General features: G+C 39.3%; 2 protein-coding genes across 2 annotated transcripts; both read right to left on the bottom strand.

Annotated features, from left to right (window-relative positions):
* Positions 1–6,183: 6,183 nt before the first annotated feature.
* On the bottom strand, positions 6,184–6,519 carry GCK72_024368 (uncharacterized protein; the record flags this gene model as incomplete). The annotated part of the gene is made up of 1 exon (XM_053735848.1): positions 6,184–6,519. The coding sequence occupies one exon, from the start codon at positions 6,517–6,519 to the stop codon at positions 6,184–6,186; it is 336 nt and encodes a 111-aa protein (XP_053579414.1).
* Positions 6,520–10,059: 3,540 nt separating this feature from the next.
* Positions 10,060–12,140, bottom strand: GCK72_024367 (uncharacterized protein; the record flags this gene model as incomplete). Its single annotated transcript, XM_053735847.1, has 8 exons — positions 10,060–10,134; positions 10,512–10,562; positions 10,675–10,734; positions 10,781–10,927; positions 11,196–11,303; positions 11,355–11,453; positions 11,501–11,584; positions 12,003–12,140. The coding sequence occupies 8 exons, from the start codon at positions 12,138–12,140 to the stop codon at positions 10,060–10,062; spliced, it is 762 nt and encodes a 253-aa protein (XP_053579413.1).
* Positions 12,141–12,206: the final 66 nt, after the last annotated feature.

The following is a 12,206-nucleotide window of genomic DNA, read 5'->3' as shown; positions in this document are numbered from 1 at the left end:
TTCTAGGAAGCTTTATGCTTTATTATTATAACATTTTATTCCAATACAGAATAAACAGACGCTCTCATTCATATTTTGTTTGTTTTTCTCTAACGGACAGAAAGGTGATACTCAGAAAAAAGTACAGCCATTTAGATATACATTGAGTTCATCATTTCTTAGAAATTCATCTACTATTCGTCTTCTTAGGAAAGCAAAAAAAACATAATATCTGGGGGAGGAAATGGGTTCAGTGAAGAAAAATGAGTCGGCGTCGATCGTCTCATCTCATTTTACCACTTCTCGATGTATCATTTCTGGTGCTCAAATATCTTTAGCATTTACATAGTGCCTACGTGTTCCTTAATAGATATGATTTTTATTCTTCTTCACGTCACAAAATGGCTTCCTTTATTCCGTTTATTTCTTCGTTGAACTATGCAACTTCGAAGTTCAAATCGCCTTGAAATTCCAATTATGGGAATTACGAATCCTCACATAAATTCAAGTGTTTCACTTGTTTTTCTAACTTCCCTGCTTACGTATGCAATCTCCCACATACCGTATTAGAACGTATGCAACTGAAAAAGCGCACCTCAAGATGTTTGTCTGTGAGGAAAGGGAAACAAGGCAGGAAGGAAACGTTGAGTCACCGTAATACTTATTCATGTACAACAATGCTGTGCAATAGGAGGAATACAAAAACTATTTCGTAACGTTCCTCAGTTGGAGGTCTTATCCGAAATTGTTTCGAAACATGGCATAAGATCAGGGTGAATCGGAATGGATTACCCGTTGAAGTGCAACTTGTTGAATTATTCCCTTATAACCACAGTCTATGCATTTTTGCGCTGATTTTGTTCTTGGAAATAGAAGTAAAAGTACACCACCTTCCGTATCTTCCTGGTGCCCTTTCCCAAATTTCTTTATTCTCTGAAAAATGGTTCCCTTGAGAGCATCTTTTTTCTTTTTCGCAATCTTCTTTTTCTGTTTCTTTTGAAAATTCCAATTTATTATCAATCATTTCAGAAGGCAACATCTTATGGCAGCAACTTCTGGACTACTTCCTTCAGTTTTTGTTGTTGTCCTGTCATGCAGATATGACTCCACTTGAATTCACAGGATGGTAACTTTAGTGAACAACTTGTGATGTAGTTTCAAGGTTTTTTGTTCAAGTTACTCCACTCGAATTATCAAATCAATCAAAACCCTTGCGAAGAACTCTTGAAATCGCTAAAGGCCGTTTAATCCCAACACACTTGACTCAAGTTTAGTTCAATTATGTGTTACCTGCGGGCACAGTGAAAAGAGTGTCACATTTGTTCAGTGGCTCATATTTCGTGGTTGAATGAGTCGACAGAAGACTTGTTCTCGTTGAGCCTGCAAATTTCATGTGACACTGGATGCAACATTTTCATGTTACCATGACGTTACAATTCTAGTTCTATTTTCTGAATTTTTATCAACTCGAGCAGAAGATAATCGGCCCCGTTGCGCTACAAAAGTTTCGGTAATGGGTTTTGACCCGTTTTGAGCTTTTTTTGGAAAGCAGATGTTTCATGATGTGACTTCTGTAGTTTTGATTTGTCATCTTTGGAATGAGTAATGTGAGTTTTCCTGGAAAATATCTCTTTTTGCACATTGAAAGATTAGAAAATGTCTTGAGGAGGTGTGTGAATAATTCGCAATCCCTTTTCCCCTATTCAAATGAATTTCATCTCCCCTCCTGTGAAGAAAGTGACTCATTTCTTCTTTTGCTTTTACATTTTCATTTTCCTCATTCCTATTTAGTCACTTCTAGTTTTTCCCTCCTTCTTCTTCTTACAGGACAACCCTTTCCTCAAACTGTAACAATTTTAGGAAAGTACGAATCAAAAATAGTTTTTTCTTTTGTAAAACCTAAACAGCAGGAGGTAAAAACTCCCGTATACATAGTGTGAGGGAATAAACACACAAAAGTTTGAGAGAGGAGAGGGCATCACCATAGTGTTGTCCAACCGCAGAACCGGTTGGCCCATCGGGCCCTCCACCACTCTCCGACCGCAGAAAGACCCATTGCACCTCTCTTTCATCTCTCTTTCCCTGCTTCTCTCTGTATTATGTACTGTATTCATACAGTTAGGGGCGTCTCCACCATACACCTTTTTTCTCTCCCTTTCCTCTTCATTTCTCACACTTCATTCAGTTCTCATCAACTAGCGTCCGATCATAGTTTTTTTTTGATTGATTTCGTTTCTTTTGTCGTTGTTTCTTGTCTCGTACATTGTTCTTTCTAACTGTCATAACTACAGATCCTCGTAAAATAGGTTGATTAATGATCACAAAAATGTCGGTCAGAAAAACATACGTTTTTGTATTTAATTCCAAAAATAATTCAACACGACGAATTCTCTGGTTCCTCCTCTCCTGATAAATAACTCAAGTCAGTCAAACATCGTTCTGATCCTCCTCACGTGCTTTTATCCCAGGACAGTTGTTAGTTATGATTCGTTTGATGTTGGATGCATTTTTGAATTTAGAATATGGATGTTTGAAGTTACAAGTTGTCTCCAGGGGCTGCTTCTGCAAGAGTACGCATGGATGGCTCATCGGAAGTAACGAGCTCAGAAAACATAGCAAAGAAAAACTTTCTGGAAATCATTGTCCACAAGTTCCTTGTTCTTTATCCACATTAAGTCACCTCTTGTCACCAGAGACCAAAAAAAGTCAGCGGTTCACAATGTTTTCCATTAGAACTATCCAACCATATTTTTACAAACATGTTCAATTTAATTGATAAGAGATTATTTTCACCGCTGAAATTAGATAAGAATTGATGGCATCCTCAGTTTTAACGTTCAAATTATTTCAGTAAGTTGCTTTGTTCTGTACTGTGATTACAAAAAATCAACCGGTTTAGCATTCCAATCAGTCAGGCAGAATAAATATTGCCTTTCGGTTTACCGTAAACAAGAATCTCGAGTTTTCTTCTGATCGCTACCGTAGAATTCTTCCACCAAAGCTCACAACATCAACAGCAATTAGTTGTATTTCCGATAAACTTCATCTCCAATTCAAGTCTCGTTTTCTTAGAAGTAACCATTAATTACTCCTAATATCATTTTGAGATTTGAAAGTTTTCGAAATCTTTTTCAAAAACATTTTAAAACTACTCAATAATTAGAAAAACTTAGTTTCCAGCTCTCTTATTTTTCTCATGTTTTGCTCTGCATAGTATGTTTTTCATCAAGGGAACCTGAATGTGAAGCGGAAGTTATCAATGTTTCCGGTCTCGACAAGAAACCTTTTCCTTGAGAAAAAAACCTCTGACCTTTCCAGTTGCCGGAAATGAGTACTAAACGGAAGTTAACATTTTGAGTTTTTACCGTGAAGAACTACTTCTCGAGCTTTGAACAAACAGCTTCAGTGTGTGGGTGTGCCACGTATTCTCACGGTTTCAAGAACATCTTCATAGGCTGTTTTTCTTCATTGGGTGTTCGATACAACACGATGTTTTCAGGAATGTACTCCATTCAGTGTTATTGAAACAACCACGGGAGGCGGTGCAATGTTTCGTCCTTATTATCATTCTGTTTTTTTCCATGCTCTAAGCCGTCAACCAATCTCCGTGCTTATCTTCTTACAGTAATCTTCTCTTCTCATCGTTGTTCTCAGTTTCTTATTATCTCCTGATAAGCCTTTGCAGTTTGTCCAACTCACGCAGAACGCCCCTTTTTTCATGCTCAAGCTCCGCCCCTACACCCCTACTGCCCGAGAGCTCAGTTCACTCTTGATGTTCTCGCCTTATCAACGCCACCCGGCTTTTCTGAGCTGAGGCTCCGGGTGCCGCGACAATGCGATTTCTTTTTTTTCCAACATCAGTTAGGAAAATATCAAATATCTACTCCCGTTATTTACATAGCGTTTTGAGTAAGCTGCTCTTCTCTCGCATTCTGCTTATGTCCTGCACATTTCGTTCATCAAAAAGAAAGGAAGCTTAAGATTGAAAAATTCGGAGATGAAAGTGAAGAAGGAAACCTTCACAAGTACAGTATCCATTTTGTTCTATCTCTATCTTCATTCTCCATCTCACTTCTCCAAAGTCTCTAAGTCTCTAATCTTATTTAAAGGCAACTAACCTTGTTTAGTTTTTTGTGTTGCCTGCTCTTTTTTCTTTGTACATCCTCTTCTTTGCAACAACCGCGCTCGGAGCATCGACTCGATTTCGACATTGAACGATAATTGGGTTTTAGGTGCCTGAATGTCGACGGGGGTCTCAGGGCTCCAGGGCTCATCCCTCATCCAACAAAACTAAATTCATACGCCTTCTTCGATTCGGTTTTCTTGGGTCCAAGATGAATGAGAAGATGGAAGGCAAAATGGGAAAAAAGGCGAGAAGAGATGGATGAACACCAAATATTCCTTTAATTCTGAATGTACTCTTTTTTCTTTCTTTTTTCCTCTTTTTCTCATTTCTCCATGTGTACCCATAGCTCTTTGAACATCCATATCTGACACTTCTATCAATCCAAATTGATGTCAATAGCTATGAACTATTTCTACTGCTCTCTCGTTCTCTGTTTTCTATTTCTTCTCATTTTTGGCATTATGATGTGTACATTCTTTCCATTCAAAAGTTTGTGGAAGTGAACTACTTGTGTTTGCCCTTGTGTAAGAGATCGACTCGATGTCTGTTTTCATTTCGTCATATAGTCCTTTAGTGCGTTTCTATCAATCTTTCATTGTAATTTATCGATTGTACCCCACCCGCCATGTTCGCTTTTATCATCCCCCCGTAATTTGACGCTGTCGGCCAGGCGCTTTCTCGTAGCATGTATCGAAACTTTCTCGCCTTATTCCATTTCTCATTTCCTCTTCACTTCCATTCACTAATTCCTTATTCCGTTTTCGAATGCGGGGCTGATCTGATCCGAAACGTCATGTCAGTTCAAACGCGGGTCATAAAAGCCGACTCTATGCGCTATCACTACAATTTTACGCACCATAGTCATCATCATTACATTTTTTCATTCCTCGTCTTTTCCTCAATCGTTTTTTCCCTCATCTATGTTCAATCGTTTTCCAATTGACCCACATTTTATAACACAGACATTTTTTCAGCCATGACGGTGGGTAAACTATTGATTGGCTTACTTATACCGATTCTCATCGCCACAGTCTTCGCTGAGGTATGTTTGTTCTAGCGCTGATGCGTCTTGCGGTCGAATCTCAATGACTCGGAACACTATGTCATAGAATTGAGAAATCGATTGAAACCACCCGATCAGTCATATGATAGGAATTAGAGAAAAACTGAAAAGTTACATTTGATAAGGAATGCGATATTCTTGTGATTGAATGATGAGTGGTCTTTTGACAAGATTGAAATTGGGAATTCACATCAAAAACGTACTTGAAAAGGTCATAAGTTCTAAAAGTTCTTGGAATTGAATAATCAAAAAATATAGAGATAAATTGCACTCTTCCGGTTTTCCGTTTTCTTTTAATCCAACAGGGAATAACAAATTGTTCCATAAAGATCAGATCAACTTTTCTCTGCGAACTTTGTGCACATGTATAATAAAATGTAGTCGGGGCACAGCTTGTTGTTAATCCGATTCCCATTTTCAATCTCAGCAAAAACCAATCAAAACTCAATCAGCGCTCTCAAGCACCTTTCAAGTACCATACTCTTATTCGCAATATTTTTGCAGGAAACCTCAGCAGGAAGCAAGCGACATGAGAAGTTCGTTCCAATGGTCGCATTCTCATGCGGTTACCGCAACAAGTATATGACCGAAGAAGGCACCTGGAAAACCGACGAAGAACGTTACGCCACCTGTTTCTCTGGCAAACTTGACATCCTCAAGTACTGCCGCAAGGTAAAGAAATGTTCAGGGTTTACAGAGTTTGAATACACACAACGTTTAGATTAGAGCACAAAAAGAAAGAAACAGAAAAAGATTGGTTTGTAATTTAAAGTTTCTATTTTCTTCTTTTTTTGCTCTCCTTTTTTGACTTTCTTTCCTAGTAGGGAATCAAATAAATTGAATTGAAATTTAGGAACTAAACAAAAGAAATAGAGCTAGCAGTAGCAACCAAACAATCAAACTTTAAACAACCAATCGCTCTTTGGCGTCCGACTTTTTAATCCTACAGGGATTTTTTCTTGTTCTCATAGATTGTTCCGGAAACAAAACAGACATAGAGCAAAGGCATGGGTCCTTACATTCCGCGCGTGCTTCTTCGTTCTCCTAGTAAGGCGCAAATTTGAGTAAGGACCTCCCGTCGGGGTAGTCCCATGGGAAGATCCAAGTTTGAACACGCGACTCGATTGCACACGAGTTTCGGAAGTCGGTTGTACACATTTCTTAGTTTGTAAAACGAGGAATAAAGAAAAGGGACGGAGTAGTGGAGTGACAAATCACGTCTTCGTTTCAGGCTTATCCATCCATGAACATCACCAACATTGTCGAGTACTCGCATGAAGTCAGCGTCTCCGATTGGTGTCGTGAGGAGGGAACACCATGCAAGTGGACTCACAGCGTTCGACCATACCATTGCATTGGTGAGTTGTAATCCATCAAACGATCCGTGACATCCATCAGTTAAGCCAAACGGGCTTGAGAAAATGGAAAGGGGAAAGAAAATTTTTTTTTTCTTCTCAAGTCTCTCCTGCGTCTTTCCTAGCTCAGTCGCGATAAATAATGAATTTCCGGTTCGAATCAATCTTCAGTCAAGGGGAAAATAGAAAATTGATGCGTTTAGTTGTTTCGGTTCTAAAAATGGAAAAAGTGAAAGACGAGAACCCAACGGGGACAACCGAAGTTTAATGTTTTTTTGTGTTACAGACGGAGAGTTCCACTCGGAAGCTCTTCAAGTCCCGCATGACTGCCAGTTCTCGCATGTCAACTCTCGCGACCAATGCAACGACTACCAACACTGGAAGGACGAAGCTGGAAAACAATGTGCGACCAAGAAGTCCAAGGATTCCAAAGCAATGATTGTCAGATCATTCGCTGTTCTTGAGCCATGCGCGCTTGATATGTTCACCGGTGTGGAATTCGTCTGCTGTCCTAACGATCGTAAGTGAAAGCATCATAAAGGATTAACTATATCACGTAGACTAATGTCATGACAACCATTGTGACTAACCGAGTGAAAAGAAAAAAAATTAAGTAGCAGGGATTAACGGAAAACATCTTCCATCAATCTTCTTTGCAGAAACGAACAAGACTTCTGGTCATAAGGCTGACGAAGACGACGACGACGATGATGACGATGACGCTTACGAGGACGACTACTCGGAAGAATGTAGGATTCTGTTTAGGGTTGTTCGGAAGTGTAAAATTTCTATTTTCAGCCGAGGAAAAGGAGGAAGAGGAGCCAACTGCCCAAGATCCATACTTTAAGATCGCCAACTGGACCAATGAGCATGAGGACTTCAAGAAGGCAGAGACACGTATGGATGAGAAGCACAGAAAGAAAGTTGAGAAGGTAAGATTATTTCAGAATTCTATAATCTTCTTCAGAAGATTACAAAAATGGAATATGTGTTCGAGGATTATAGGAGACAAACACTTTCAAATCAATTTATGAAGTTAGATTTCACTCTGATTAGTTTAATCCTCTGCATGACTGTTATCGTCTGACGTCACACCTTCCTTGAGAAGTGTCTCTTGAAATTAATGTCAACCACACGGCAAAGGAAGAAACATCAACACACAAAATCCATGAATTGTTCAGGTAATGAAGGAGTGGGGAGACTTGGAGACAAGATACAACGAGCAGAAGGCTAAGGATCCAAAGGGAGCTGAGAAGTTCAAGACCCAGATGAACGCTCGCTTCCAGAAGACCGTTTCCTCCCTTGAAGAAGAGCATAAGAGAATGAGAAAGGAGATTGAAGCTGTGCATGAGGAGCGCGTTCAAGCTATGCTTAACGAAAAGAAAAGAGATGTAAGAAATTGAATTGTTCTCGACTCGGATTCAATTCAATTCATTTTTTTTCAGGCTACTCATGATTACCGTCAGGCGCTTGCCACCCACGTCAGCAAGCCAAACAAGCACTCCGTTCTTCAAGCACTCAAGTCTTACATTCGTGCTGAGGAGAAGGATCGTATGCACACTTTGAACAGATACCGTCACTTGCAAAAGGTTGATTCTAAGGAGGCCGAGAGCTACAAGCCAACTGTTCTTCACAGACTCCGGTAAGAAGTTTCACAGAATTCCAGATCTAACAAGACAATTTTTCAGTTACATCGATCTCCGCATCAACGGAACTCTTGCAATGCTCCGCGATTTCCCAGATCTTGAGAGCCACGTTCGCCCAATTGCCGTCGCCTACTGGAAGGATTACAGAGAGGAGATTTCACCAGAAGTCGACATTGATGAGGCCGAAATCTCTGCCATCATTCCTGATTTCCACGATGAAGAGTTCAGCAAGAAGTTGGTTTTTTAGTCGTTTACCCCATGCATAAATCATTTTTTCAGTGCCAAACTCGACGTGAAGGCCCCAACCACCACCGCCAAGCCAAAGGAAACCGACAATGCTAAGGTTCTCCCAACTGAGGCTCCATCATCATCTGACTCTGAAGAGGAGGCTGATGAGTACTATGAGGATGAGGATGATGAGCAAATTAAGAAGACTCCAGACATGAAGAAGAAGAAGGTCAAGGTTGTTGACATCAAGCCAAAGGAGATTAAGCAATCGAAGCAGCCATTGGAGCGAAAGGAGGTGAGACAGTTGGTTAGGTGGGATAATAACTAAACAATTTGATTACAGATCAAGGTCACAATTGAGCAAGAGAAGAAGTCACCAAAGTTGGTTGAGACCTCTGTCCAAACCGAGGATGAGGAGGATGATGAGGACTCTTCCTCTTCCTCTTCTTCTGAATCTGGAGAAGATGAAGACGTAAGTTCACTTATTGAGGTAGAACACCTATACAAACAAGTATAATTACAGAAGAACATCAAGGAACTCCGTGTTGACATTGAACCAATCATCGACGAGCCAGCTTCATTCTACCGTCACGACAAGCTCATCCAGAACGCTGAGGTCGAACGTTCCAAGTCAACCATCTTCCAGCCATACGTTCTTGCATCGGCAATGTTCATCACTGCCATCTGCATCATTGCTTTCGCGATCACCAACGCTCGTCGTCGTCGTGCCATGCGCGGATTCATCGAGGTTGACGTCTACACTCCAGAAGAGCGTCATGTCGCTGGAATGCAGGTCAATGGATACGAGAATCCAACCTACTCGTTCTTCGACTCAAAGGCTTGAGCCTTGAGCGTACCGTCCCACCTCACACCTCAATTTACTCACACTTCCATTAATCGTCATTATAACAAAACCAAAACTGATAATGATCCATTTCTCCAAATCTCAGATACATTTTAAAACTTTTGTGTTAAGAAACATCCCAAATTCATTCCCCCAATCTCTCTTCCATCCTCTCTCCTCAAATAAAAAGTTGTGAGTGTTAAAGCAAAAAAAAATTAATTCAAAAAAGGTCATAAAACTCATTTCCCCGTAGCTGAATCGTCATAAAAGCCCCAAAAAGAGCAATGACTGATTGTTGTTGCTTGTTTTTGATATCGATCTGTCCGTTTTACACGAACTAAATTGAATATGATTCACGTGTTTAGTATTCGGAAGCACCCGTTCTGTACACACCAATCACCTTTTCTTTCTATTCTCTTCTTTATTCTTTCTCTTTTTTCCTAACCACACCCGATCTTGAAATACACCCTATTTCTTGTGATAGTCTTATTATGCACACTTCTCACTGTCTTCAATATATTTTCCCATTTCTGAGTTGATATTCAAAAAAAAAAATCGAAAATTGTATTAATAAAGAAGTTCAAAGAAGTAATGCATCCTCTCCTGTCTCCCTACATTGCTTCTAATCTTTTTTATGTCGTAAACTTCTTTTCGTCTTCTTCTTTGTAACACCTGTCGTCAAAGTTTCCAAATAAAACTTCTGGATAAGAAAAATATATGGTTTGTTGCAAACTTCATATCAAAAGGCAGTAATTGAAAAGTTGTCAAAAAATAGAACATTGCAAAAGTAAATCGGTTTGAGAAGGAAAAATGCGGTTTCAGAAAGTTTCCTGGAAAATGAAATCCGTTGATCGTTTAGTATTCGTCGTTGTTGAACGCATCGAACCCGGTCCCTGGAAAAAGGTTTTTGATTGGAACTGGAAAATTGCTGCTGACAGAACAGATCTTGGTCACAGAGTTGAGAAGGAACGTTTTCAGTAAACAGAAGTCAAAAAATGCATACCTAAACTTTAAAAATCAGTTCAAAATTTGTCATCAAATAAACTATGACATCCTTCAAAAATTTTCGAAGAATGTTGAATTTAACTCAATAATAGAGTGAAAATTAAATGCAGTAATGATAAACAGCGAAAATGAAATCTCATAAGACAATTTGGCTTAAAATCAGGAAAAAAAACTACTGAAACTAAAAATGCAACTTGTTTTCGCTCTTACGGAAGAAACGCTTTAAACTTTTCAGACACAAGTAAAGCAATAAAAAACTACAAACCATTTGCCGTGATTGGACGGTTTTGTATTCCTTTCCAGTGAAGGGATAATTCTGAAAAAATTCAAATTTTTCGCGTCATAAACCCCATTGTTAGGTCTCTACAAAACTAATTTTTGTTTTGCTTTTTATCGAAACTACCCAAATTCTTTGGTCTAATCCATACTTCTCGACGTTGCAGAATAAAATCGAAAACGTAGACGATGACCATCAGGAACTCAAGCACCTGAAATAATTCTATTAACCCCTTAACAACATCAACTCAAAAAAACCGCAGCAGCAATCCATTGTCCCTGAATGTGCCCACGTCCGCGTCCTTGATAATTCACTTCCCGGTCGTTAGCCAAAATTGCCATCCAAGTCCCCAAGATTCCGGCAATAAACATAAAGATGATTCCGAGGATAGCGTATACCTTCTCCTACAAGAAATGATGTGCTTGAATAGAATCCCAGACAAAATTGAGATCCGCGCGATGTATTTTTTTGCCAGAAGGGGTAGAAAATTGGATGTCATTTTTAGAAAATGTAAGCGTTTCTGACATCTTCTTTTTTTGATATTTTACGCTGTAGGTCAATCGGTTTTTTGCGTCCCAGTAAATTTATACATAGCCTTTTTTCTTCCATGAATACTAATTAGAAAATTAAAATTTAGAGAACGAATGTATGACGTGGAATGAGTAGACCTACCAATGAGATGATGATAGATGGGATCCAACGATGAGCGTTCAAAACGAATGCGAGCAAGATAATTCCACAGAAAATAGAGAGACCAAGGAAGATCACAAGGACGAATAACTGAAATTAACGTCATTTTCTTTCTTTTTTCTCATTTGAAATTTTCTAAACCTGTCCCATAGCAGTGTATCCGAACACATTCATTATCATTGTGCAGGCATCTCCACCACAAGTTATTTGTACAAGCCATTGTAGAACAAAGAACATGAGCTGAAAAAAATCTGAATATTTATTCCCTTCTCTGAAGTGATCCCTACCAACTGGAACCATCTGAGAAGTCCCATCGGATGACCCCACATATTTGGTGTGCATTCCACTTGCTCCGTTTCGATCACTTCAACCTGAAAAACATCCCTCATTTTTCTTTTTCTTTTCATTCAAAATCTATTTCTTGAAGCTACAGTAATCCCGGAACTCCAACACATCCGTTACAACCCATAGTCCCTTTTGACGTTAAAATTATACATGGGCTCGTAGCGAGTTGTTTTCCCTTAAAATTATAGAGCGGCGGCAAGCAGGTGAAATTGTCACAACCTATGTGATTATAATCTCCCATAAAAATATAGGCTCCGAGTCAGGCGACAAGACAGAAAAAATACGGAAATTCGGGGAAACGCTGTGCCGGGTGGAATGAGTCTTGGGTTAGAGAGTAAGGAAATCGAAATGAGACCTGGAAATGGGTAGAACTGCCTTTTTTTCTTATAGTTGTAATTGGTTTGAACAGCATGTATAGCGGGATATGATTAAGAATGTACCTACCTCTTTGCTTTGGGTAATAAGCGGAGGAGGTGGTCGGTAGACGGTTTCGTTGTATATGGGAGAACTCAAGTAGTCTCGACTCGGTCGGAATTTCTTTTCATTCTCAATGAAGGCTTTGTCCTTACCATACATTGACATGTTGGTCCCACTGAAATTATGAATTTGTGGATTTATAAATAAAATTATAATTTTAAAAAAATGTAT

Source organism: Caenorhabditis remanei, chromosome X (genome assembly GCF_010183535.1).
Source record: "Caenorhabditis remanei strain PX506 chromosome X, whole genome shotgun sequence".
NCBI lineage: Eukaryota > Metazoa > Nematoda > Chromadorea > Rhabditida > Rhabditidae > Caenorhabditis > Caenorhabditis remanei.
Note: the sequence above shows the minus strand (reverse complement) of the source record. Positions and strands in the feature narration are given on the sequence as shown.